The 27,305-nt window shown below is 46.7% G+C and overlaps 2 protein-coding genes across 6 annotated transcripts; one reads left to right on the top strand and one right to left on the bottom strand.

Moving 5' to 3' along the window:
* The first annotated feature begins 315 nt into the window (after window positions 1–315).
* Window positions 316–6,746, top strand: tmem98 (transmembrane protein 98). 5 transcript variants are annotated; one of them, XM_070981942.1, is made up of 7 exons: window positions 316–437; window positions 2,565–2,803; window positions 3,475–3,606; window positions 3,695–3,728; window positions 3,806–3,921; window positions 4,017–4,076; window positions 4,498–6,746. In XM_070981942.1, the coding sequence occupies exons 2-7, from the start codon at window positions 2,673–2,675 to the stop codon at window positions 4,697–4,699; spliced, it is 675 nt and encodes a 224-aa protein (XP_070838043.1). In that variant the 5' UTR covers window positions 316–437; window positions 2,565–2,672; the 3' UTR covers window positions 4,700–6,746. The 5 variants fall into 5 exon arrangements, with proteins under 5 accessions (XP_070838043.1, XP_070838039.1, XP_070838042.1 ...); XM_070981938.1 differs by having other exon boundaries at window positions 3,421–3,606; XM_070981941.1 differs by having other exon boundaries at window positions 437–501; window positions 3,421–3,606.
* On the bottom strand, window positions 6,576–23,304 carry svilc (supervillin c). Its single transcript, XM_070981932.1, has 29 exons — window positions 22,879–23,304; window positions 21,121–21,297; window positions 20,589–20,623; window positions 19,704–19,765; window positions 18,259–18,404; window positions 17,649–17,883; window positions 16,967–17,553; window positions 16,754–16,877; window positions 16,041–16,079; window positions 14,832–14,906; window positions 14,660–14,756; window positions 14,302–14,479; window positions 13,452–13,618; window positions 13,262–13,363; window positions 13,051–13,187; window positions 12,604–12,751; window positions 12,274–12,419; window positions 11,976–12,151; window positions 10,718–10,862; window positions 10,313–10,631; window positions 9,789–9,940; window positions 9,568–9,667; window positions 9,274–9,478; window positions 9,059–9,192; window positions 8,825–8,980; window positions 8,483–8,626; window positions 8,287–8,399; window positions 7,151–7,306; window positions 6,576–6,961 (listed from the first exon to the last, which is right to left on the bottom strand). Exons 1-29 carry the CDS (start codon window positions 23,157–23,159, stop codon window positions 6,872–6,874), a joined length of 4,626 nt encoding a protein of 1,541 aa, XP_070838033.1. The 5' UTR covers window positions 23,160–23,304; the 3' UTR covers window positions 6,576–6,871.
* Window positions 23,305–27,305: the final 4,001 nt, after the last annotated feature.

Here is a 27,305-nt window from a genome sequence, read left to right as displayed (position 1 = left end):
TAGCATCAGCGTATATCAGATAAAATGTGGAAATACACGACAGGAACATTCAACACGGACAGATTTGACCTCACCTCCTCTCCTATGTGGCCAGAAGACCGCATTTCAGCGGGTAACGTGCGCCACCTAGCGTTAGCTGCGCTGACCCGTGTCTGATAGTCTGTAGCTTTTCCACACAGCGAGCGCGCGCTTTACAGTACCCAGTAGACGCGCGTGGGCCGAAACGAAACTGCCCACGCCAGGGTAGAGCGCGCCACAGGGAAGATGAAGTCGGATCATCCGTCACAGCTTCAGCGCGGCCGTTCACGGAGCTCGAGGGCTGCTTCCGTGCGCGTTCACGCCGCAGATTTGGAGATGTTGGTGCCGTCTCCGCGCGCCTGGTGGCGGAGAGAAAAGTATTTTGACTCCTTAAAGGACTAAAAGCACAAAATGTTTAGGTGAGTAACTGGAAATCAGTTGTTCGTTCGCTTCATTCGAGTGGAAAATGTCGCGAGTTTAAAGGTAACTTTAGAAATGTCTCGCAGACTTTAGGAAAACTGAAATATTTCATGACTGTGATGTTAAACTTTACTGTTATGTGCGTTCCTGCGAGCGCGCGCGCCTGTGTGTGTTGCTCCGGATCAAATGAGGCAAAGTGATGCTCGTGGTCAAATAGAAGATTTTCATTGTGTGTCTTGTTTTGTTCGCCTCGTGGCTCATTTGTTCAGACAGAACAAGGCTTTGTAATGTTTTCCATGGTCCTCAAATTGAGACTCAAACCTCCCTTTAATGGGGGGTCTAGTGGGGTCTCCCACACACGAGACAGGTATGGTGGAAATGTAAAGCCCATACTTCATTAAATCAACAGAAGGGATTGCTGTAGTGTCATTTTGACTTTTTTCACTTGTTTTTTGTTTTGTTGTTGTTTATCCTTTTTCAGAGGCTATTGTCTACAGTATTCACAGTGGCTAAAGAAGTATTCACATATTTTCTTCAGTAAAATACTAATACCACTATGTACCACTACTATTATCAGCTAAATTAACCCCATTTTCACTGCTTTAGATGCTATTGACAAGTCTTTTCTAGAGCAATTGATCGTGCAAAAAGTTTCTCATGTAAACTCTGAGCTGCAGCGTCACCATAGATGTTTTTATGTTCTATTTAAACTACACCTTTATGTATCTAAATGCATATATATACACGTGTATTTTCTTTGAAACAAATCACATGTTTCGCATGTAAAGTCTTGGTATGAGAAGTTACGTAAGCTGTCAAATGAACACACTCAATACAAGTACCTCAAAGCTGTACTTAAGTACACAACAAAGACTACCAGTTTGTTCTCCGTCTGCAGTCAAATCATCTTTAGGGGAGACATTGGTCATCTCTAAAAGCAATTTCAGTATTTCCTAAAGTTGTGTTTGAATGCCAAAGAGCAATGTTGATGGAGAGGAATACGTCAGCTGCACTGTTGCTCTTAATCATCACAGATGGCACTGAGGAATGTGGGAGAAGCGTTTTTAGTGATGAAAAACACCTTTTCTTTGCCCTAAAATATCCTGTTTATCCTTTCTATGTGTTTCACTTCAGTAAATGGCTTTTCAGGCTTTTCAGATAGACGAGTCTGTGAGAAGAAAAGGAGTCAGAAAAGCTTCGGGGCAGGAGAGAGACAGGAGAAAGCTCTGTATGATACGGCGAGTGTAACTCCGATTAATCTGATTAAGGAATTACAGCATTCCAAGGCTGAATCTCACATAATCATCCAGGCAAAAATGCAGGTTTGCACTGTTGTAATGTTGAAAGTTCAGCTGCTTTGTGGTCACTTGTGCTTGTAACAGACAGAAATGTGGCTCTGCTTTACAAATGTCACGCCTAATTACAAATCAATGATCGTGTCCTGAAGAGCTGTCTGACAGCTTTCCTCCAGAGAGTTCACACACATCCACGCCAGCGATCAGGTGGGGCAGGGCGGGTTAATGAGTGACCAGACCGGGCAGAAGGGCAGGTATACTTTACACTCCAGAGAGACGCTAAATGTGGGAACATGTTACCTAAATTAAACTGCGGATAATCCGAAAATACTTCATCAGAAGGTAAGCGGTCGAAGCTCTTGAGAGATTTCTTTGCTGAGGTTTCGGTGTGTTTAAATCGCTGGAGCTGCTAATCAAAGTGAATCCAAACAGCTTCAACAACTTCACCCAGTTGTTGAAGCTGTCGACTTTGTGCCCACTTGATAGAATTAATGTAGTGTTTGTCGCCGGTTGTGGTTGAACCAGTTTGGCAAAAAGTCTCTGTATAGCAGGTATTCTCTGTATCGTGCTGTATGAAGTGCAAACAAAGTGCACTGCAGCTCCTTATGTACTCAGATAAAGATCAGTTTTGTGTGTGTGCTGTGGGTGTGCCACATTTAGAAACAGACAAAACACTGCTGATTGTGTTCTCCATTGGCCGAAGGTGCGCTGTGTTTCAGCAAAAATGGGAATTTCTTGCAGAAATGAATGAATCAAGTGTGGCGATAATGTCGCTCTTGCCCAGACTGATTTCACCCAATCTGACTGAAAGCGCCATTCTCCCCTGGACAGATGAGCGCCCGTCCATAATTGAGCTCGGACAATCAGCCGACCCTGACTGGACTCTTTCCTCTCGAAGACGAGTTGCTGCCCGCAGCTGCCGTGGGAGCCGGAGTCGCCATGGAGACAGTGGTGATTGTGGCCATTGGGGTATTGGCCACCATTTTCCTGGCCTCCTTCATTGCCCTGGTGGTGGTGTGCAGACACCGCTACTGCCACCCTCACGACTTGCTGCACCACTTCGACTCCAAGTCAGTGAATCAGTGCAAATGTCTGTAAATCTGTTTTGATGCTGCTTCAGTCTCACACCTTTAAGCTTTTAAAATGTGTCATAATGTCTAATGCAGGTTTCTTTGAGGCTTAGTTCACCTGTTACCTGTGCTACAGGTGTCTCTGCACGGCCTATGTGCTGCATGAACAGGGTTAGCTTTACAACCCATTTATGCACTTTTGTGCTTTTTAAATAATTTTTTTGTGCCTTTATTGATTAGCAATAGCAAAGAGACGCCAAGTAACGAGGGCAGGAGCTGCAACAAAGGTCCTGATTGGTGTCTTAACCCCTGAACCACAGGGTCTCTCCATTTCTGTACTTTTTAACCTCAGCTGGACTTAATTTACTCAACAGTTAACATCTGTTTGCTGTTTTTCCACTGCCTTTTCATCCTACTGATGCCTACACTTGGATTAGTTACTACATGTTTAGTCAGTTCCAGGTAGCAAAATTAAAGGTCATCAATTAGCGTAAATATTGATCAGTACAGCAGACAACACATCACCTCCACTACAACCACTGAAGCTGGTGCAAATGAATCACTTCACCAAAGCCAATTTCAATATAATCAAACTCTGATTTTCCGGGCTCCTGGAGGTCTGCTTGGCAATCCGGCCGTGCTTCCTCTGCTTTCCCCGATTTGTTTTGCAGACCCACAGTGGATCTGATTGGAGCCATGGAGACCCAGAGTGAGCCGTCGGAGCTGGAGCTGGACGATGTGGTCATCACCAACCCTCACATTGAGGCCATCTTGGAGAATGAGGACTGGATAGAGGACGCCTCGTACGTCTCACTGGTGGCATCGCATGAGAGTTTAAGACGTTCTTCGTGTCATTGATTGAATCTAATTCTGTGAATTTTCCTCCCACAGTGGACTCGTCTCTCACTGCATCTCTATCCTAAAGGTAACTGATCCTTAAGTCTGTTTTTAGTCCATATTTTTATTCCCTGATCGACTGACACGTGTTTCTTCCACATGCAGATCTGCCACACTTTGACCGAAAAGCTGGTTGCCATGACAATGGGTTCAGGGGCAAAGGTCAAAGCACCAGCCAGCCTGAGCGACATCATCACCGTGGCCAAACGCATCAGCCCGAGGTAACGCACAGAGCTCCACTCACCACGACTCAGCATTAACACATGATGGACTCAGGCTAACCTGTCTCCTCACGTCCTCACTGTCCGTCCTGCAGGGTGGACGACGTGGTCAGATCCATGTACCCTCCTCTGGATCCCATCCTCCTGGACGCCAGGTGATCACATTTGTTGTCCCCTCATTTTAAATGGCCTTTTTTTGAGTGAGTTTGATAGATTCATGCAAAGAGCTATTAATGTGATGTGGAGAGGAGCGACAGCTCGCCTCCATTTTCTGTAATGTAATAACAGCTGATGCGTAGAGAGTGATGGAGACACTGATACAAAAGCTCAAGTGTCACAGCAAATTGATGCCACCAGGAAAACATAACTCAAAATTTGTGTTTGTCAGCATTTAAATCAGATTAAATTCTATGCAATCCTTTATGTGCTGTGTTATTTCATCGCCCGTCGAGCCCAACAAACTCCCTCTAAGCCTGTTTTTGCTTAATTTTAGAAATAAGCGCTTTTCATCCGGCAGCAGCCAAAATAAAGAAAAGCTGGTTAAAAAAACTAATTTGTCCTCCTCTTCCTCCTTAGGGCCACTGCTCTGCTGCTTTCCGTCAGCCACCTGGTGCTCGTCACCCGCAACGCCTGTCACATGTCCGGCAGTATGGACTGGATCGACCAGTCGCTCCACGCGGCCGAAGATCACATGGTGGTTTTGCGCGAGGCGGCTCTGGCTTCAGAACCGGAACGAAGCATGCCTGGAGCCGACGCACAGAGAGAACAGGCCATTTAGAGCAGATACTCACACAAACAGCAGCAGGACATGAAAATACGTCCGTTTTATCCTTGAGCTGCCTTTTTTTTTTTTTTTTTTTTTTTTTAAATTCTGCACTCGGTTGATGCTTAGCAGGCACATATTCTGCCAGATGGTATTGAAAAGGCACACTTCCCAAACTCATCATCCAGTCCTGACACTTCTGAGCGGTGGATGCAGCGCTCCGTCCCTCATTTCACTGAACAAAGGATTTTAATTTTCGCTTTTCTATGATATCTGCACCAAAAAGTGCAACAGCTATGTCACACATTTAGACACAGGTGGGGTTTTTTGAGCGTTACCCTGCAGTAGATCTTTTTAGAGTATTTAAGGTGTAAGCTGCCTGCAAGTGAAAGGCCTTTGGAAATTTCTTCTTGAGTGCGACATCACCCAGCGGTGGGCCTAAATCCAATCTCACCGGCACCGCACAGTCACATGGAGGCTTAGTCAGCTAATCCATTCAGGGGAAAATAACACCCAGTTAGCCAGTGAACCCAAAGGGGCTCCAATTCAGGGGACCAATGGAAGAAAAACCTGACTTATTTACAATCTGTGGGGTCAGCGTGACTTCTGGAACATCCCTCAGATACTCTTAGAAATCACTGTGAGCTTCCAGAGGCCAGCGGTGGTAGTTTGAGCCACATCAGCAGCAGAGTAAAAGGTTTTCCAGTTCATTGCATCTTGATAAATCGAGGCTGTCATCACTGCAGAAGCGGATACCATGCTAGCAGCACGTCTTTGTCAGTCCACGCTGAAACATCTCAGCATCTCCAGGATGGATTGGCACAAAACTCTGGACATTCATGGTTCCCAGAAGATGAATCCTAATGACTTTGGTGATCCCTCAACTCTCCTCCAGCATTCACACGCCTCACAGGACGAATCATAATTACTTTTACTTTCACCAGCAAAGTTTAATTTGTCCGATACTTTGGCTTATCTAACGACAATCAGCCTGTACTCTGTCTTCAGTGTGATTAGCATGTGCTAGCACGCTAACACACAAAGCTAAGATGGTAAACATTATACCTGCTGTCCATCAGCACGTTAGCATCATTGTGTTGTGATGTTAGCATGCTGATGTTAGCATTTAGCAGCTAGCATGGCTGTAGACATGTTGTTTGCCCCCTGGACGAAGTCAGCGCGAGACAATTCTGTGAACAAAATGTTTAAAAAAGCTAAACTGTGCTATCACATTCAAGCTGTTTGTATCTCCACGTGGCCAGGATGAAGGATATCACAGAAATATGAAGGTTGACCCAAACATTTTAAGCTCATCACCATTAGCTGTTACTGCTCCATCAGATATATTGCACTTTCACACTGATCAGTCTGTCTTTATGTGTTGCCGTGTTGTGAGGATGTTTTGAACAGTGTGTTGATTGAGGTGAAGCCGAATTGATGTGCTGTTTTGGGCCAGAGGGATGTTATTGGAGCTTGCCTGTCTGCTCTTCCATGCATAGCTAATAGCGAATAATAAGGCCTTACCCACAGCCTCAATGAACACATGGGCTTCAATACACAGGGCACAAACCTTTAGCTGGCAGACCAGTGAACACATCAGTATGTGGAGTCAAACACACTTGTTTTAAGATTTTGGTGACAATCAGGAAGAAAAGCAGCAGGTTTTTTTAGATCTGTTAAATCAAACTTCAGCTGTAACTGTAGCTCTGAGCATGCAGAGATGTTTTCACGCATCGATCGAGGAGGAAACATTTAGAAAGTGGTTAGCCTTTTATTTTTTTTCTTGTTTACATTGTTTATTAGCATTGATCTTTTTTTGTAAGCACTCCTTCGTTTTCTCATCCATAACCCACAGTTTGTTACTGATGTCCTTCCCTCACTCCCACACACCTTCTCTTTTTTTTTATCTTTCACTGATTTGTACAGATAAAATGAAGTTTCATAGGAAAATGTGTTTTGTCTTTGCTCTGAACAATAGCTACGGAGAAATCCATGTCTGATAAAAAGTCACACACTCATATTAATTTGACATAAATAAAGGTGAGTTTCTTTCCTGTTTTTAGTACGTTGTGAGCAGTCCTTTGTGCAGCAGTGCAGTGCAAATGTCCCCCTGCCCTCCTCCCTTCTCAGTAGAGGAGGAATTCCCTGCTGCAGGAGCGTCAGTCAGCCTCCAGCTGTCTTCGCCGTCTAGCAAAGCAGCCCTTTGCTTTTCTTCAGATCGATTTGCTTCCAGCTCGGCAGAGAGGCGTACTCATCTCTCTTCATTTCCAAAATAGTCTGAAACACAATTGTAGTGATTTATTTATGGAGGAAACAATGCAAAAACCAATTCAAGTAATATAAATGTTAAACTTCTCTCCGGATTTATCACCACATTATAAAGTGTCTGTTTTTATCTGCAAAATATGGTGAACGCTGCAGCCTGTTGGTGGAAACACATTACTGCACGCTGTTCCAGCAGGTTACCTGGAAGTCTTGATCAGACAGGTAGACCTCCAGGTGCTGGGGGTCCACACCTTCAGGTAAGGGGCTCCGCAGCAACTCCTCCAGAGGATACTGGGTCTTCATGAGCTGGGCCAGGGCGTCCTGCACCAAGGTCAGCTTCACCCGCCCCGCGTCGCCCTGACACACACATCAAACACACCCAAGAGACAGACGTGGCTGTGACTGCCAGCAACAGAGTGGATTAATAATTGGATGAGAAAATAGGAAATATGAGGTGTGTGTGTGGTAGATTTGCTTCAGGACAGGCAGTCAGGGGCAAAGTACCTCATTACTTCACAATTAAATCCCCCCCGTTGCCGTTCATTAATTAAATAACTGATGCTCATGCCAAATAATTAAGAAATATTAATCTCTTCTAATTAATGGAATCTGTTATCAACCTGGTTCCCCTTGGAGGCACGATTTCTATGCAGCTCCAGCTGAATTTAGTAGCACAAGTGAACCTGCCTGACTGACTGTTTTGCACCTACTTCAGGATATCGGGGGGGGGGCTGGAATCAAGAGGAGAAGATTCCAGGCTCTCAATGAATTTAATATTTGTTGGGTTTTTGTGCCACAGATGAATTTTAAAGTTTTGGAAGATCAAGAAACTACTGCCGGTCAGTTTGGGAAAGCCAAGCTCAGACTCCCAACTCAAAGTCCTGGAGAGAGTTCTGCTGGAGGAATATAATACTTTGTGACTCTTTCAAAGGGGTTGTCTGGGACAGGATGAATGCTGGCGGTGGTGTGGTGGGAAAATGATTGACTATTTTTAGCTCTTTAATTTATTTCATATTGGCGAAAGATTGCTGAAGAAATCATGAAAACGGTCGGACTAGAAATTGCTTTTTTGTCACATTATATCCAGTCAAAATCCAGATAAATATATATATGCAGACAAACTCATGACTCCGGATGAATACATCTTAAAAATACTTTTGGCTGCCAGCACGAAAGCAATCACAAGCAACAAAGGCCGACTGGACTGCAATTGTCAGTAAAACCATCTCTGTGAAGCTGTGAATCTTCCTGCACGTCACCCCCACAACACTACACAGCATGTGTCCTCGTTTCTGCATGGTAACATAGATGATCATATAACTGCATGGTGCTTGTACCTGTGTGTGGGGCCCCGGGCTCCTCTCCCAGCGGGGGAACACGTTAGTGAAGGTGAGAGGTTCTAACCCCTCATAGATGAGGTAGGCCTGCGGCGGGCGTCTGGGGTTCATCTCTGGGGAAGCAAATCATCACATTGTTTTTCAGCACAGCCGCTCCTCATTTCCGAGTCGTTCCCGTCAAGAAGCGTCCTCCTACCTTTGCAGTACTGCAGCGCCGTCTGCATGGCGCACCTCCTCTCGTTGTGCCAGCGGCTCCAGGCCGAAGCCGAGCTCTCGGTCTGCTCGGGCTGACCCCTCTGCCAAAGGTAGACCTCCAGACGGTTGTCAAGCAGGAACAAGGCTGGAGGACAGACGAGACAGATACAAGAGACAATAAAGTGGAAATAGATCACACCGATATTTAATTCCAGCATCTGAAAAAAATCTTCTTTTAAGCTGCATCTGAATCTAGTTTAACAAATGAGTAATTAAAATGGAGATGAGCTCCAGTGTCATAGATTTTGGTGTGTTGTGTGAGATGTGTTGAGGGTGCTCTCACCCGGCTGTGGTGCAGAGTACAGACTCTCCTGGACGAACGGCATCGCCATCAAGAGCCCGAGCAGCCGCGTTGGGCTCTGCAGTTCTTTGGCCTGGAAACTCCCGGAGGCGGCGCTCAGGTGGAAGAGGCGAGGTGTGAAGTTATACTTTCCTGGGTCTGATTGAAGACAGACAAGATTTTTTTACTTTGATTTTAAGGGCTGAGAGAAATGTGGAGAAAAGTGTTGCGTCCCACCTTGCAGCATGCAGTCGTAAGCCTTCCTGTCCATTGGTCCCAGTGCTGTCCAGAAGTCTGCAGGCTCTGAACCCTCCTCCACAACCTGGACCTTCACAGGGCTGGTGTGACTGAGACCCAGCTCCGGTGGACACCTGATGGACACACAAGCCAGAAAATGATTTTAAAAACATCCCTCTTGTCCTCTGAAAGCCCACCCCGTGTATCCAACTTACATTTGAGTGAGACGCTCCACTGCCCTCCTGCTGACCTCTCTGGTGCTGGTCTGAGCTTTACAGCCAGTCCAGAGATACAGCACCCCCTGCTGGCTGTTGAGGAGAACGACAGAGCCCCTGGACCTCAGACCTGCACAGCAGCAGTCCACTTCTAATAAAGAGCCCTCCTCTGGGAGCTCTCCTCGCACACAGAACAAACGCCACTCTGCTCAAAAAGACAAGAAAATGTCTCAAAAATCACACACAAAACAAGGAAGACAGACACAGGAGCGCATAAATGTCCTCTTAAATGACCTGCATTAGTGGCCTCCTCACGCTTCCCCTTGTGGATTACCAGGCCTCCCTGGAAAAGCTGCAGGAAACAGGGGGGCTCCTTCCCCTGAGGGACCACCACCTTCACAAACAACACAACAAACACAAAGGCTGCAAACAACAACCACAACAATGCTGCTCTGTTCTGACGGTGCTCTTTAGGTTGTAGTCATGCATGTGAGCATCTGCTCTGAAGGTCATACCTGTGACCCTTCATGGTCGTTCATCCCAATAGAGAGGAAAGCAGCGGTGTCGCGTCCACTGACGCTGGAGTGACGGCCTCTCCACAGGAACAACGCTGTGTTTTCCTTTTCCACGGCGCCTCCGCTGCACTCATCAACTCTGTTCATCTTATCTACAGCAGGGAAAGACGTGGCGCATCACTGGACTGCATGAAGACGTGTAAATTTAAGGCGTTTTTGTAGCTGATGCAAAAAATACAAGAAAAATAAGAAAAGTGAAGGTCATGTATTAGAAACCCTGATTCTAAAAAGTGTTCCTAGGTCCATGTATTAATCTCCTTCATCCAATCATGTGTTCACAGAGGTGAACCTCGCTCCTCGCTTGTGAACGACAGCTTTTCCGGGATGCCCCTTTCATACCAAATCATGATTGTTACCAATAAACCTGTTAATGTTCCAAACAGGTGTTTTTGGAGCGTTCCACATCTTTCAAATGATCAAATTCTATTTACTCCTATGGCTTCTATATGATGAACATCACTGACCAACAGTGTTGATGCTGTACGTCCAGCGGAGGACGTAGGAGTCTCCTTCATAAAGCTGTCCGGTGCTCTTCACGGTAGTCTCACTGTCATCAAACTCCTGGACGTGCCAGGTGTCCACAGCTACTGTCCTCAGCTCCATCTGACCTCCTCCCTCCAGCGTGATGACTCCGTGCCCCCTCTGCACGTCTACCCCAGCCAGCACATTGTGGACCAAGCCGTCCTCTTCCAGCGACTGACCCGCCACCAGAGCCTTGGCGTCACAGGCACTCAGGAGGTCTGATGGTGGAGATGCAGACTGGGAGGACTGAACTGGAACAGGCTGTGAAGAGATGAAAAAGAGCTAAAATTAGTTCTGAGTATTGTGTGCTGCTGCGTGACTTGTAAACGTTAAACTGTGAGATGAACCTGCGTCTCCTCGTTCACCGGAGCAGCTTCCTCCCTGCCTTCAGTCCTACCAGTCCAGTCCAGGAACTTCTCTCTGAACAGAGCCGTCTCGCTGTGCTCAGCGACACAGCCGAACAACGCCCAGCTGGGACGCCCCTCTCCCCTCCTGAGGACACAGTTTGACACGTAATTCCAGAATCAGGCTTTACAGGGAAAAACCTTTCAGTATGACATGCAGCAAAAGCTTAAACCTCATTAATTGAATGCCCTTAAATGATGCTTACATGCTAATCATACTATTATATTAACATGCCTCTTCATATGTGTATTTTTTGTACGCTGTATATAAACATTAGGGTGAATTCTAGTATAAAATTATGGCTGTATACACCATGTGGCCAAAAGTATGTGGACATGCCTTCAATTTCTGTTTATTTCTGGTCTGCTTTGGTTCGGTTTTTAATGCCCGGTCTAGATTCCTTCCCTCCAATGAAAAGTAATCTTAATACTACAGCATACATTTTTAGACATCAGTGTGGCAACAGGTTGGGGAACACTGTGCACAAAGCCGGATCCATAAAGAAATGTTTTTTTTTCCCATCCAGCACCTTTGGCATGAACTGAAACAGACTGAGACCTTATTGCACAACAGCTTTTGTGGCTAAATTGTAAAATCCCTGCAGCCAGGTTTCACAATCTCATAGAGAGCCTTCGCAGAAGAGTGCAGATTAATAAATGCTGTTTTGGAATGATGTCCATTCAGTTTGTTCAGCCATACTTTTGGCAATGTAGTACATTAGTTTGTGGAGTGAATTGTAGTCATCGAGTAGACCTTAAAGTCGGCTCTCACAGCGTGCTGCAGTAAACTGAGGCTTCTGTCTACTTGTTTGATTTCCAAACAGCCGTCTTTCGCCAGCTGCAGCGTGTCAGCATGCAGAGTGGACTTGCGAGCGCGTGCTGGGATTTTACAGCATGTCATGTGGACACAGTGCCAGATGCTGCGGCGTCTCCGTGTGCAGCGTGGAATTACGAGGCATTTGCTTTGGTTTTACAGCGTGCACTGAAGACCTCCTGCAGACCTGTGCTGCACGCGCCGTGAACCTGATGCTGTGTGCGGTGTGGAATTACAGCCCTCGCTGTTACTGTGTGCGAAGCAAAGCTCAGTATGTGCAGTAAACACTTACAGCTGCACTTCAGTGTGTCTTTAAAGTGTCCTAATATTGGTATGCTGTTGCTTTTGTATGGACTGAAAGCTTCACTGCCTGCAGTGTGAACTTACAGTGGTGTGCCCGGGTTACACTGTGTGGGATCCAGCGGATTGACTCGACAGTTGCTGTAGTCATAAGCTCCAGCCCACACTTGGTGAGTCAGCTGGAGAGCAACAGTCCTCCTGCTGAGGGAAACATCCTGTCCGTGCCACAGGTACACCTCACTGCCGAAATCGAACACCAGGGCCTGAACACACACACACACACACACACACACACACACACACACAATCAGCTACTAAAACTGACTCATAGCAAATTCAAGATAACACAAAATCAGCAACAAGCAACACAAGAATCCAGAGAGACCTCAGAGGAGCCCAGCAGGGAGACGCTGGGGATGGAGGCCCAGGCCTGTTCATGAGGCACCAGCCTGTTCTCCACCAGCCTGTACACACAGTTGGACTCCACCACCCCTCCCTCATACAGCTCATCTTCCTCTTCTGCACTGGCTCCTGTGTGGAGGACACAGAAACATGCTGCACAGCCGACACAGACTTTAATCTTATTTTTCTGTTGGCTTCTTGTTGTCATCAGATGAAAACATCAGCTAAATGTACAAAATCTCTCCTTTACTTTTGTGTTTTTGTACACAATACATAATAAAAACAATCTATTTCGAGGGATATGACATTGAACCTCTGTATTGTGTCCGGCCTCCTAGAAGACTCCAGAAGTCTGCGGCCAGGCTGCCATCACAGTTCAGCCCCTCCTCCAGGTGGACGATGTGGGACGCCTGACAGCCGAGATCCCCCTGACTCTGGATGGATGACGCCAGCTCAGAGGCCTGGAGAGGAAAATGACCAGTTTCAGACATATCTGAGAAATAACAGAATACTTGAAAACACACAGATAAAAACATTCCTGCTGCACCAAATTCTGCAGCTAATCAGATTTCTGTGGCTCAAACAGGTATTTCAGCGATATCGCCACTGCTTTTACTTTGCTTTGAAAGCAGCTGTTACCAAAAATGGTACATTCAAAGAATTTATGTAGGATCCAAAAACAAGGAGGCGCTGTCAAAGTAAAGTGACATATTAAGTGGGGAAACAGAAACATCACAGTGTGTCAGCGTCCTCGTGGTACCTTGGCTCTCTCTTGCTCGTTGGCAAACTCTCCACTCCACAGGATGCAGTGCTCCGGAGTGACCAGCAGGAAGCAGTCTCCGCTGTTCAGCCACCGCGCTGAGGGCTCCGCCAGGCGCACCTGGACATGCCGCCTACCTGTCACCACAGGCACTCGTTAAAAACCTGAACATGAAGGGGACGCTGGTGAGATAAACCGAATCCTTTCTGACCTTTGATGTGGATGAGCATCAGGCTGCTGAAGGGAGGATGAGAGGCAGCATCTGAGCAAGAGCTGAGGGCTTCTGATGTGGTGAGATGTGAGTTCTTGGACTCTGTGGGGAAAAACACACGATAAGGAAGCTCAATAACACACACAGCATAAAGACAGGAAGTGAAAAAGGAGGAAATGTTCCCACTCACTCTTCTCTGCTTGGACCCTCTCCTCTGAAGCGACGCTGCCTCGCTCTCCCATGAAGTCCTGCCTGACGTCCTCTCTGGCAGCCAGAGCCCTCAGGGGGTTTCTGGAGCCTTGAGTCCGGCGGGACGGACGCACAGACCGCCTGTGCTCCGCTACTGCCGAGGTCAGCCTGCAGCACGCACACACAACATGGTTTCACACAGGCATCAGTGCTGTACACTGTAAAAAATACTCTGTCAGAAATAAAAAAATGTTACTTAAGTAGAAGTATGTAAAGTATAATCAGGAAATCAGTGCAGAAAAATGTCTCCAGTGACTGTTATACAATCATATTCTACGTCCATATATTATTATATTCATAATCTCATCCTGAGAACTGAAATCTTGTGCTGTCAATCATTTCTGAGACGATGACTTGTGAATACAAACATACAAGGTTTCTGTTCCAGCACCCACACGCCACGGACTAACACAACATACGGTAATGGATCAGCACAGAAACAACATCTGTATCGATTTAAAAAGCAGAAGCTGATAATTGTCATACACAGATTTTGGTGAATTTTAAAGGGCTGACTGCAAAAACTTACTGTTACACAATTAATCATCTATCTGATTCACATACAGACAATAAGCAGGACCTCCACTGAAGGTAATCACTTCAAACTGCTGATCAATCCCTCTTTAATTCATTTATATGAATGAATAATATCCTAAATGCATATCTAATATGGCCAACATATATATTTCAATATGTCGTAGGACGGTTTGTCTGAGAGAGACGTGAATTATTATTAACGTAGTGATGGGAAACCCCAATAATCTTACAATCTGTGTTAAAACCAGGCTCACATGGGCGTGTTGGTCTGGCAGAGGACGCCCAGGTCCTGCTCGCTCTCTGCGGCGGCGACGTCTCCGCAGGGTGGCGGTGCACGGGCGGAGGAGGGACACTGATCTCTGTAGAAACCTCCGTCAGGCGCGTTTGAGTCATCCACAGGCGTCTCCACTGAGAGCGGGGAGCTCTGTGGACCTGCCAGAACGAACAGTTTAGAGAGACACGAACAAGAAAAGGTTTTATTAAATGAGCTGGTGACGCTCTAACCTTCAGACGTGCATGCTGGAGCTTCGGTGGAGTGTTTCTTGTTGTTTCTTGTTGAGTCAGAGGACGTAAGAGTAGAAAGGGTGGGTAAACCAGAGGAGGTCAGCTCACCCCTCTTGGCCATTCGTCCGGATTCTGGCTCGTCCTCCTGTTGTGAGTTCGTTCCCTCGGCTTCGCCCGTCTGGAGCTCATCCTCAACCACCTTCGTCTGCACAGCCGCATCAACGGACACATTAATGTAAGCAAGCACCAAAACAGTAAAAGATTTAGAGAAAGGCACCACCTTGTGTCTCCACTGAGGCTGAATCTGGTTTTTGGTCGGAGAGGAGACCTCTTGGGCCTCAAAGGACTGATTTGTCTGAGGGGAAAGTGGAAGCAGAAGGAGGTGAGTGGGTGAGCAAACACGAGCACTCACAAGGTTAACAAATCAGGCAGCAAGACAACAAGTACAAGCCATGATATGGAAGAAAAGGACTCGGGTCAAAAAGCAGTACAATGTAGTGTATTAGAAATATAATATATAAAAGACATTAGAAGTTCACTTTTGCTGTATGATTGACAAATACTTTTAAAAACTTCTGCCTAGATGTCATTAAATGCATTAAAAATGAATATACTAATTCTGCAGGACTCAAGGATGACTTGAGTACACTTAAGTATATTTCAAGGCAACAACAATAGCACAAAATGTACTGTTCAAAAAGTACATTATTTTTACGCCTGGGAAAACTTTACATTATATTTAGATTCATTTTATTGGTTGAAAACATTTTAACACTTTGTTTTCAGTCTTATTTCTCACTGCTGCTTTGCATGGCTAATGATAAATACAATAACTGACAATAACTGTGTCGTTGTCGTCGTCATATGAGCGGCTCACATTTATCCTTCTGGCATTTGAGCGACTTAACCTCATGAGAAACAGGATCTAAAAATGTTCAAACGTGTCTCTTCCTGTTTGTAGTTTCTCCAACATTGTTGCAGGTTGTTAAAAATCTAATTGGGAAGGTTTGGTGTGAGCGAATGTCATTTCATTTAAGTTCAGAAACCTCAAGTCGCAGATAATAAGAACACACACGTGAACAGAAACAACACCGGAACTGTGGAAGTGAGAGCTGCGATGCATCACTTCAGAAAAAGGATCATTTTCACACACAAAAAAACACTCCTCAGGTGAGAGCTAGCTCGTTAGCGCCAGTGAAACTTCACACGTCGTCTGCAGAAGTCGCAGCCGCCTGGAGCTGCGACACAACCGTCAGCGCGGACGGAAACACTGCAAACCAAAAAGCTGCGGTTCGTGCTCCATGCAGTTACCTGATTGAAACACATGATATACTGGGGCGTACTGCTAGAATAGACGGAGGCAAAGACAGGTTCCTGGGAGAGAGGAGGAATTAGACGAGAGACGAGGGCTAAAGCTTTTGTAAAATTAGTCATCATAGTGGAGGTTTAGAAGGATCTATGGACTTCAAGGCATCAGCTGAGGACTTACCCAGCACTGAGGGTTCACGTGAAGGTTTTCTGTCTTCTCCTATAGCACGAGTATATAAGCATGAAGTTAAAACAGACATTAACAGAACAGGAGAAGGTTAAAATTAATACACAAATACTTTATAATTGCTCTGTTTACATTCCTCATCCGGTTCAGAGACAGTCGAACTCGCCTCAGTGCATTAACACCAACAGGTCTGGATATATTCTCCAGTAACTTCAGCCTGATCTCAAGACATTTAGCACCTTCCAAATCCAGAGCGCTGCTGCCAAGAGAGGCTATATCTGCTTTCACAGGACCATTAGCTCTGACCACCGCCCACTCCTCATTCTGGATTTAAGGACAGCAGGAAGACCGAACCCAACAACCTCCACGTGCAGTCAACAGCTGCTTTTCCAGAGGAATTTAGATCAAATAGCAGCAAAAAATTGTGATTTTGTGCTGATTTCTCATTTGACTCAAGCTACTTTAAGACCCAGGGACCCAAAAATTAACAGCAAAGGCCACTGCAGACCGTATGACTGGTCAAAGATGGACGCTCCTTGCTGTGTTGACCCTACAGCTCCCCTGTCAACCCTCTGCTGAGCTTTAAACTTCATCCCTCCCTGCTGACGGTCTGAAACCAGGACACGTTCAAAGGACTGAAGAGACGAAACTTCAGCAGAGCAGCAGCTGTGATCTGGTCTACTGAGGACACCACAGACGTCTCTTACCTCACTCCTGCTGGTGTCGGTCATGTCCTGCAGTCTGATGGTGTCGTTAACCAGTGTGACCTGAACGTGTCCCATCACCGTGGTTTCATCATCCGTCCTCGCAGTCTCCTCCTCGTTATGTTGCCTTTGGGACAGATCACGTAGAACAGACCAGAGGACATATTAGAAAAACTTTTTACCTTTGAGGCCTGCATCAGTCCATCAGATACTCACTGAGCTCTCTCTGTCGTATCTGAGCAGTGCTCCTCAGTGGAAACCGGCTGCTCCTGCTGCTCGGTCTGGCTGGGCTTCTCCTCCTGAGGAGCGTCCTGCTCGGACCAGGCTCTTATTGGCGTGCAGGCGATGGTTTCCCTGCGGGTTCGAGGTCTCTGCCTCCAGGGAGTGGCAGTCAGCGAGCTTCCCTCTCCGCCTGAGGCCTGACGTCTCTCTCTCCGCGGCGGCGCTGAAAAGCCCCGCCGCTCTGCGCCCTCTGTCCTCCCTTGCATCTCCGCTTCTTCGCAACCTCCGCCATTCTGTTCACGGCTGAGCGCCGCATCCGCCCGACCGCCCTCCGTCCCGCTCCACGCCGAGCCTCCGGAGCTGCTCTTCTTCAGGATTCCTCTCAAGCCTGGTTCAGAGTCGTGGCGCTGCAGGCCCTGCTGGGCGGGGCCACCAGGCTCTCCGGGCTCGGGACCCGTGTCCGGTCTTGGCTGGGAGAGGCGCACCTCACTGGGTTTTAGGTTGACAGACGAGGCCTGCTGTCTGTCGGACAGATGAGGACACAAAGAGAAGGCAGGAAGCTGTACGGGGCCTTTCTGGAGCTGAACAGAGATCAGGGACAAAGGTGAGACACAGACTGAAGAGCATCTTTATTTTATGAAACCTGACACAAATACAATCTGTGTCTTCTTCTCACCAGGCTGACCTCCTCCACAGTGATGGGCTGGGTGCGGTACCGAGCCCCCTTCTGCCTTCGCCTCTCCGGAGGCCCGTCAGCGGGGCCGGCCCCCTGCCTCCCCGGCAGGGACAGCTTGTTGAAGAGCGCCAGCTTCTCACTCATGCTCAGCTTGCAGCTCTCGTCCTCCACGGCGTCCTCGGCTGTCTCAGCCTGCACAGGCTGGGACTCCACTAGTGGAGCTGGTTTTGGGGCGCTGCAGGGAAACAAGAGTACACGTGATATAAAACACATGTAGAATTATAGGAAGAGGCTGGTGACATAAGACCAAAACTAGAAATTAATTAATTATTGTCCAACTGAAAGTGCGTTAATCCGCCAAATCCACCAAATGTGTATTAATCCGCCTCTGAAAGTAGTCCCCAACACATGCATCATTTACTCCTGCAACATCCGCTAATAACTAAAGAGCCGAGCTGCTTTAGGAAATAAACCTTTTCTAATCAAACTGTTCTATTAAGCAGAAATTTCTTTTTATTAGTTTACATAAAACTGTTCATTGTCCAACCAAATGCCAAATGAAATATGCTTCTCTATGTGTTCCCGGTACCCGTCCACTTGGCTTCCCTACCTGATTGCCACGATTTCCTCGCAGGTGATTGGCTGCGTCAGAAAGCGATGGTCGTTGCCACGGCGCACCCTGCGCTCATGGCAGACGCTGCCTGAGCGAGGCTTCAGGAAGCCCGAGGCCTCGGGGGCCGCCGACTTCTCCAGCTCCTACAGGAGGCAGGGAACATGTTTACATTTGGGTCAGTGGCTCCTTTTTTTTTTTTTTTTTCTCCAACAGGTGGACCCCAACCTTCAGGTCAAATAGCAGCTTCAATCAACAGCCTCCACCTGCTAAATAAGTAATAAGGATGACCACGAAAATGGCAGCGAAAACTCCCTCTCCTGATGGCTCCGGTTCTATTTGTATGGACAGATGGCGGGAGGGGAGGCGGCTCGGGTAGCTGGGGAATAAAGCAGCTAGCTGGAAGGTGGAGCGACTTGGCTATGGGGATAGAATGCCAGCCCAACAGGTCACAGCGTAACCAGAGCCGTGCCGGCTTCAGTTACCTCCCCGCCCGCCTCCACAGAGCAGCAGGCTAATTATAACGCCGCAGCTATGGTTGTTCACAGCAATACAGTGTCTGCCATCTTTTCACCTGGCGCTCCGTGACACAGAAGGTGAACGGCAGGCTGTAGCTGCTCAACCACCTTCTGCACAGAGACAAACTGTGGTGAATGTGCGTTTATCTCAGTATAAAATTAGCCCCTCTGTTAATAATCACAGACTGTAGCATCAAACTGAGGAGCGGCTCCAGACGCAGCACCTGTTTGACCATTCATATCCCTCGACATGATCAGGTTGTGTTCTGCGGGCTCAGCACTGACTCAGACTGTAAGCAGAGCAGCTGATGATGGACGACGATGTCGCTTTAGCTGTTCAATATGTTTCTCCACAGCTTATCACCGGCCCATAACGCAGATCTGAATCTCATATGGGACGTCACATTGGCACGCTTCATTATTCAGATGCTCACAGTGGTGGGATGTACTTCAAGTACTGCACTTAAGCATAAAGTCGAAGTACTGCTGTGCTCTTTACTGCACTACATTTGTCTGACAGCTTTATTTACTTTACAGATTACAGTATCTCTCATCAGCTTCCTTGAGTTTTGTAAATCTGCTTATTCTGAATCTGATGCAGCAACGTATTTCAAACGTTTCAACAGGAGCAACAAAAGACTGTGAAATGCTCCAAAAACACCTGTTTGGAGGCTCATTGGTAACAGGTGATAGTGTCATGACTGGGTATGAAAGGGGCTTCCTGGAAAGGCTCAGCCATTCACAAGCGAGGATGGAGCGACGTTCACCACTTTGTGAACGAGCGCATAAACTGACTCAGATGTGACAGCACTTGAGTGTCTCACATCACATCAGACTGATTCTTCGGATCATTTTTGGCAGCAGGCGGCTCATAACAGGTCAGGAACAGCAATAAAGATCCGGTTTCAGAGACCAACATAGACTCACTTTGAACAAAGACATCTTGGCCGCCACGCTCATCTTGGCTCTGTCGTCTGTTTTGACATCAGCTGTGCGGACAAAAAAAAACACACATAAATCATGACATGAAGATTTGCAAATAAAAATGATCGTCACACACTCGAGGCAGGTGACGCACACACACACTCACGCGTCCAGACAGGTGCTAGCGATCAAACACTGACTAACAGACAAAAGCTGCCTGAGGAACATCATTTCTTCTGAGTACGACTAGTTTTAGAGTATAAAAAGTATGTCTATTTCCTTTCAGCTGGAAAATACTCTACCAGATTCATCAAACATAGTAAATAAAACACACTGTGACCTCATAAAATACAGTAATACCTTACTAAAGATGACATTAAAACAGTGTTTGGGCTCCCAGAGTCATGTTTTAGATGTCTGTGAGCAATTTCCCCTAAACGTCACAGAAGAAGTAAAAATATCCAAAATTTGTGACCCTTTACAGGAACCAGATTGTGGAACCATTAGTGGACTACTAATCTGTATATGAAGTAGTTTAAACTATGTCAAAAGTAAAAAGCTGCTTACACATAAGTACGACGCAGTTTTGTGAAAAGCTCGTCTGAAATTAGTCCAAACAGCAATAAAAACTAGATTCACGCCGGCTTGTTCCCGTAGTTGTGGTGTGAAGTCGATCTGTAAACTTGTAATCTTTTTATGGGGATGTTAAGAGTGACCGGGGGGGGGGCTCCACTGCATTGTGAGCCTAAAAATACAACCTGACTGTGCTAGCTGGATGCAACGTGTGGAGAGAATTATCTATATTTTCTAATATCTCATGTAAGATATTCTGCCTTTACTCTTGTTGTGTTTGTATCGCTGTGTTGCCAGGCGGGAGGGCAGATTTACCTTTACAGTTCTCCTCTTCTTCTGCGTCCAACAGCCTAGAAGAGTGAAAAGAGGCAAAGCGTGAGGTCACCAGGTGAAATATGAACAGGTGAGGTGGACCTGAATCTTCGGCTCCTGTGTTCCCTCTTTCAGATCCTCCTTTGAGCTTATAATACGCGTCTTTGTGCTCCAGCGTGCAGCTCAAACAATCGAGATACTGTATGATGTTTGCATGCTCGGTGAAGCAGCGCTGTGGAGGCCATGGAGGAAGGCGAACACATGCAAACTACCCCACCCCTGGGCCTTTATGTAAAGGTGCTGCCACACCTCAGCCTTCTGCAGTTTAGTGAGGAGCATATTTGAAAGGCTCGTCTTGAAGAACACGCTCAGAATGACTAAATGTAAGCAGGTTTATGCATGCTGCTGTCAAATGTCACAGGCTACTTTAAAACTAGTAAGCAAACACTGCAAAAACATCACTGCAAGCAGCTTCTTCTGCAGGAAAAACCAAACCAGGTGCATCCTCTGCAGAGCTACAGCACACAGCCCCTACCCGCTGCTCTCCTCCATCTCATTGGCTGTGATCGGCTGCGTCCTGAAGCGTTCGCTGGTCTTGCGGGCGGCACCTGAGCCACTGGGGAGGTAGCGGCGGGCGCGTCGCCGGCCCCCCTCAGAGCCCGGCTTCACGGCCAGATCCAGAGAGGATGTGGCCCGCCCGGCATCGGGGCAACTACTGTCCACACAAACAGAGGAGGAGGAGGAGGAGGAAAGGGAAGAAGATGTTGAGGCAAAGATAAATATTGTCAAACAGGTACACAGTGTGGATCACACACATGCAGGTGACCGTACGCTTTCTCTGGACGCGCTCTGCTCCCAGTCTGCTGCAGAAGGGCACTTCTCAAATGGCCCACCGACACCCGAGTGTGGAGCTGTGGGGCATCGGGTCCAAGATTGACGGGGCACCCCTCCCCACCAAGCATGCTGGCAGAGTCCTGGGAACCCTGCCTGGAGGGGGCGGGAGCGAGGGGAAGGAGGTGAGGATGCAGGAGCGGGGAACGTGGGGAGGAACGCTCGCAGAAACAAAAGTGCAACGTTGAACCTTTCCATCAAGAGCTGCCAAAAAGTGCGCAGCTCCGATTGCGAGAGGGTGCAACGATGCACCTTTTCTTCCTGAGAGGAAAGACATTGCCAGTCTGTTTCACAAAGCCAGCTCCGAGAAAAAGCTCCCAGACCACATGACGGGAAAAGGGTCAGGCCGGGAGAGTACCAAATGCATAAGAAGAATCAGACTGGCTTTAAAACTCCCTGCTGAGACCCACTGATTTAGACCTCTCAGTTTTAATTAGTAACAAAGGCCACAGAGCAACTGCTGCAGTCAAGAAAAGTCTGAGAGGTCGCTGCAAGAAGCAGACCAGTTCTAAAAACTGGCAGAATGGCCTGCTTGGATTGCTCAACGGTGGGATTTACATTGAAAACTTCAGGAAAGTGTCACATTTTCTGCTTTAAATGCCAAAAAAACTCTCATTTTCTTCACAGCTTCTTGTAGTCAAATATAAAACCAAGACCTGTTTGAACTCTTAGTAACACTTGATATTAAGATAAACATACCCACCATTACCTAGCTGCTTATTAGCATGCACATGAGTAGCACATGGGCTCCTTATTAGTCATTATAAAGCACTTATTCTGGGGGTTAGGGTTAGGTTGTTAAGCTCATGCACAACAACTTCCTTACTTACCAATGGCAACAGTAATCAGGAGGTCATTAGTGTTTTACAATGACCTATAAAGAGCCAATATGCATGCTAATAAATAAATAGCTGATGGCGAACATGTGTCGCTTAATATAAAGTGTTAAGCTCTTTTGACTCAGGTCTGGTGCGACTCTATAAATAATAGAACAGAAAGCTGTTTGGTAGCAGTGACTAAACAAAAGGAAGTGGATCAGTCTGTTTCATGCTTCTGCAGGAGAGAGCAATCTCCCCATACGCATATACTGCATAATTTACATACTAATTATCATGTCTCAGTGTCCCACATACATCTTGCATATAGACTACAGACACCGACTCCCCACAACATCGAGGCTCGAGAAAATAGACGCCTGCGCCGTGCTGCACCTCTTTTTGCAAAAGCTCAGTTTAAAAAGCAGTTCAAACAGATTTTATGTCTGTGCACAAAAAATGTGTTTCCAGCTGAAAGGAGACACAAATCACCATCGGAAAGTTTAGAATAAAATGAAAAATGGGCCCTTGTTGAAGACTGTGATTCTTGCATTACTCAGTCGAGTCATCCTTCAGACATGACTCACCTTCTCAAGCAGCTGGACTCTGCAGCAGCGTCGGCCTCTAATCCATTTGCAACCCCTTCCGTCCTTCCGTTGGCTCTCTCGCAGAGGCCATCTGAGTTCAATGCCCCTCTGTGGGGTTGGGTCGCCGGGTCGTGCACCTCTTTGCCGTCCCTCCTCACCCACTTGGTCGGTAGCTCCTCCATGTTGCCGTAGCGTTCGGCCAGTTCTCGCCTCCGCTCAGCTTTATAACGAGCGATCCGCTCTGATCTGGGCTCCAGGACTGGGTTTTCCATGGCGTCCATGTCCCTCAGAAGGATTCAGTCGATTCTCCTCCAATAATTGCGAAGCATTTAGGTCCAGAAAACAGATGGGTTGTTCTTTCTCCACTCTTCAGCTGAGGCAAAACACGGGACCCAAACTTTCCTCCAGTAAAATTCAGAATCCATTGGAACCAAAGACTTTCTTTGCTGGGAGTCCACCAGTCAGGGGATGCAGAGCAGTCTGATCCTTGGTGGGTGAGACATCGCTCCTGAAAGAGGAATAAGCAAACAAAAAACACGTCTCACTTAAACGTCACTTGTTCAGCAGCCTGCACGTCTTCCTAGAAAGGCCGTTTTTCTAAAAGTGCATCCTTCATTTGAGTGTCTTGTTTGAGTCCATGTAAGATGACCTGTACCAGCCTGCAGTGCCATGCAGGAATCTCCCCTTGCACTGAAACTCAACACCTCAGCAGCTCAGCTCCGCTCTGGGTCCAGGCCTCCATGGCACTGAGTCCGCAAGCTGGTTGGTCTTTTCTGCAACCCTGGATGTAACTTAAGCTGAACGAGTCACTGTTTTCTTGTTCAAATGTTATCTAACAAGCTGCAAAGCCAGTTTTACTCTTCTCTGTTGACTCTTGGTGTGGTACGTGTCCAAAACTGACTAGCAATGCTTTCAAATTTGTTTAAATAGTCTTAGTGATGTGAATTATGTTCCCAGGCAACATTCACACATGAGCTACAAAAGTCCCTGTCGACCTGGAAGTGAATAAACAACACTGGCAAAGCCTGAGGCTGTAAAGCACATATGAAACAGCACCGATATGACACGATTTGCATTTAAAGCTAACCATCAGCTCGGTTCACAAATGAGCGGCCATGTGCGCTCACAAATATGTACTAACATAAATGTGTGTTTGCATATGTGTCCGTGCGCTTCCCAAAACTGTGGATGTCAGCATTCCTGATGCAGGAGGCACAATGGAGCCAGAACAAAGAGACGTGAGCCGTGGACTTAGTGCGCCAGAGAGATCTGCTGCAGGGCTGAATGCTGCTGATGGCAGGAGGGCTCACAAAGTCAAAGATGCAACTTCTAAGTTTATTTTATCGTGTTTGCTGCGCCCCTAAGACTGCTGGAAACACATGTGGAGTGAACAGACTAAGGAGATTAAACACATTATATTACATTATAGAGGCTGAATGTCAAAGTCTGCACGACTACTGGTCAGATCTGCCTGTGATCTCTCAGAAACACCCCAAATAAACAGATGTAAAGTCATATTGGATAAACTGAAGGCCACACTTGCAGACATTGTCAGCAAGAGAGTGACGAGCCAGAACGACCACACCACAGGGAGCTTTAATGAGCTCAGCTGTAACATTCAGTGATCCCTGACATGAGACAACAAGCTCAAGGACCGGTGTTCTGTGTATCTGTGTCGGCACCTCAACGCACGTGGACATGTGCTTCGAACAGGAACGGTCAGCCAACCGGAACAGGAGAACTCACCTCCCTGTCCGGACCCGGAGGGAGCAAGTCACAAACATCCTGGGCCTCGGTGACACCACGCTGCTTTATGCTTTTACCGGCACAAACAGGAGTAAGATTTGACACTTGTTTAAAGCGCAGAAGTCATGTGACGAGCAGGAGGATTGTCAAATGGAGAGGAGAATACTGTGGAGGCTCAACAGGGATCACGGCCTTCTAATCCAGCAACACTTGCTGACACAAGCTCTGAAAAAAAGCAGTGGATGAGCACACAGGACCCGTTCTCCACCTGCTCAGACAGGGAAACTTCAACATCGGTGTAATATTCAAAGGAAAATGTCTGGAGAATCAAACTAAGTGCTGAGCTACGGATATAAGTTCAAATCTTCTACATATTTTAGCGGATGAATTTCTCCAAAACTCACTCTCAGCACACCATTACAGGCCTGTGTTGGGTATATTGTCACAGGGTAAAAGTTAGTTTTCTAGTGCAGACATGTTACATAAGAAGAGGACCTCAGTGTCCAGCAGCAGCACAGTAAACCAGATTAAAAGGTTGGCCCAGAATAAGCCTCCGACCAATTACACCTGTCCTGGCTGGACTACCTGCACTAAAGCCCCCCAAGGAGCACCAGAATTCAAGGGCAAGCTCTCTTTCCCTCATACTTCCACTGAATGTGAGTATAAGTGGCAGCCACCGCAGCATGGATGGGTTTACATGGCCGTGCATTGTCCAGGAGTAAGACAGGGATGTGTGAAATTGACATCGGCAGCTGCGGTCACTGTTACGCCTTCGCCTGATCTCCACATTAAAAGCATGCGGCTGCAGGGCAAAGAGCAAGAACAGCTTTCTGCTCATGCAACCACCATAATCCACTTGTTAGCTCCCAGCGGGGTGTAGCACATTAACAGCTGCTCTGATGGCGCTTTTTTGCATTGCACTTATACTTTGGATTAATATGTCCAACAAATGTCAACCCAACGGATTGGGCAAAGATGGAGATGCGAGGAGCTTTTAAAGTCACAATCCTTTTCTTAATGTCCAGACACAAACAATAACACACTCAAACGTTTTTAAAACACACAGTTAAGTCTGTTGACGAATAATAAGAGTAAAACAATTTCACAAGATATTAAAAGCAGAGGTTCTTGTAGTTTCATTCATGCGTAATTCGTGCGTAAAACATGTTTTTGCACCCGAAAACACTGAACAGCCAAACCCTCACTGCATTTCAATCATTCTTGTACAATACTACATAGTACTTTTTACACACAAGGCTCAGATAATAACTCAATAGCTAAACTTCCATGTCCAAAGCGCAGCCTGTACTTCCGCAGGTCAGACAAAACGAACACCAGATGCGTCACCGTAAAGGTGCGATCAAATATTCAGAACTCCTGAGCTGGCGCATGGTTACATTGTCAACTTTAAATAAGTTATTAAAGACAATTAGTGTAGATTACAGTCACATGTGTACTTACATGCACTGCGCGCCGTGCGAAGTGGGCATGTGTGGTGCCGCTGCCCTTCCTCAGACCGGCGGTCCCTCCCCACTGGCCCTTCACTCTGCGGGCTGTCGCTCCAAATGTAGTCACACTCGCAGCTGTGGAGCGCGCTCCGTATTAAGGGGGGAGGGTATAAATAGACGGACAAACCGGGGGACGCCCCTTCTACTGTCCTGGAAGCAGCCGAGAGACGCGGCTCTGGACGAGCTGTCGTCTCATGAGCTGCTGACGGCCGAGCAAGAGCAGCACAAGCACCAGCTTCACCTCACGCCACGCGCGTTTTGGTAATTTGATTTATCGCCAATTTATTTGTTGATTTGCACCACAGAAGTACAAGACCAAGACCTAAACTCGTTGCCCCGTGTCAGATCTTTACATATTCAATTCTACGTTGTGCTTAGTCCTAAAAACTTAAATTGGCACAAAGTAATTGACACCAGATAACTGATGACTATTTATTGTCCCAGCTCTGGAGCACCGGTCGGACTCTGGGTGTTAGAGGATATGCATTTAAAATGTGGCTGCCAAATATGACCTGCTGTGCGATTTGTGTGATTTACCCTAAAATAATTTCATTTGTGTTAAGTTGATGCGTGAAAACTCAAAGACAAAAATAAAACATCCAGCTAAGTAAATAAAGTCAAATACATGCCAATTAATAATTATGTTGTGTTTTTACAAGATTAATTCATGACTGAAATTAAAATGGAATAACAAATTTATCTGAAAAGGACTTTTAAAATGTTTCCTTTCGTCCTTTCCTGCTTCAACATTTTCATGTCTCATGTCCAACAAACCTCGTACAACCACAACGGTCTGCACAGCCAGAGGAGATGAGTGGAAAATGCTTTGCTTTGGATAAACTGACCGTTCTTTCCCTCTTTGCTTCGTTTTGTTAAGCACTTGCAGCTGAGGTTTGAGCTCTCTGGTCCCCTGTGCTGCTCGTTCTGTCTCAGCACTGCCCCCTTCTGTTCACACTGTGCAGCTGCAAAAGGAAAACATGCCTGTGCCGTGCTTATCAACCTGTGCCTGCTAATGTGTCAACTGTTCACAGCAGAATACATTAACATCAGTCACAAAGCAGAGTCAGCAGATCTACCTGAATGTTATCGACCGCGTTGCATTCAAAGGCAGAGACGACTTTGAGGGATAATTATTTATAGAAATGCTTCTTGAATGAACAGTGTAACATGTAG

This window comes from Chaetodon trifascialis, chromosome 15, assembly GCF_039877785.1.
Source record: "Chaetodon trifascialis isolate fChaTrf1 chromosome 15, fChaTrf1.hap1, whole genome shotgun sequence".
NCBI classification, from domain to species: Eukaryota; Metazoa; Chordata; class Actinopteri; order Chaetodontiformes; family Chaetodontidae; genus Chaetodon; species Chaetodon trifascialis.
The sequence above is the reverse complement of the archived record's forward strand: the minus strand, read 5'-3'. Positions and strand labels throughout refer to the sequence as shown.

Bases quoted from the DNA above. Each gene is read 5' to 3' on its own strand.
- svilc (XM_070981932.1), bottom strand. From the start codon at position 23,159: ATGGACGCCATGGAAAACCCAGTCCTGGAGCCCAGATCAGAGCGGATC. The intron at 16,080-16,753 runs GTAAGAGACGTC...CTCGTGCTATAG, and splicing joins CCGACACCAGCAGGAGTGAG to GAGAAGACAGAAAACCTTCA. The intron at 12,152-12,273 runs GTCTCTCTGGAT...GTGTGTGTTCAG, and splicing joins CCCTGCTGGGCTCCTCTGAG to GCCCTGGTGTTCGATTTCGG.
- tmem98 (XM_070981938.1), top strand. From the start codon at position 2,673: ATGGAGACAGTGGTGATTGTGGCCATTGGGGTATTGGCCACCATTTTC. The intron at 3,607-3,694 runs GTACGTCTCACT...TTCCTCCCACAG, and splicing joins GACTGGATAGAGGACGCCTC to TGGACTCGTCTCTCACTGCA. The intron at 3,922-4,016 runs GTAACGCACAGA...TCCGTCCTGCAG, and splicing joins GCCAAACGCATCAGCCCGAG to GGTGGACGACGTGGTCAGAT.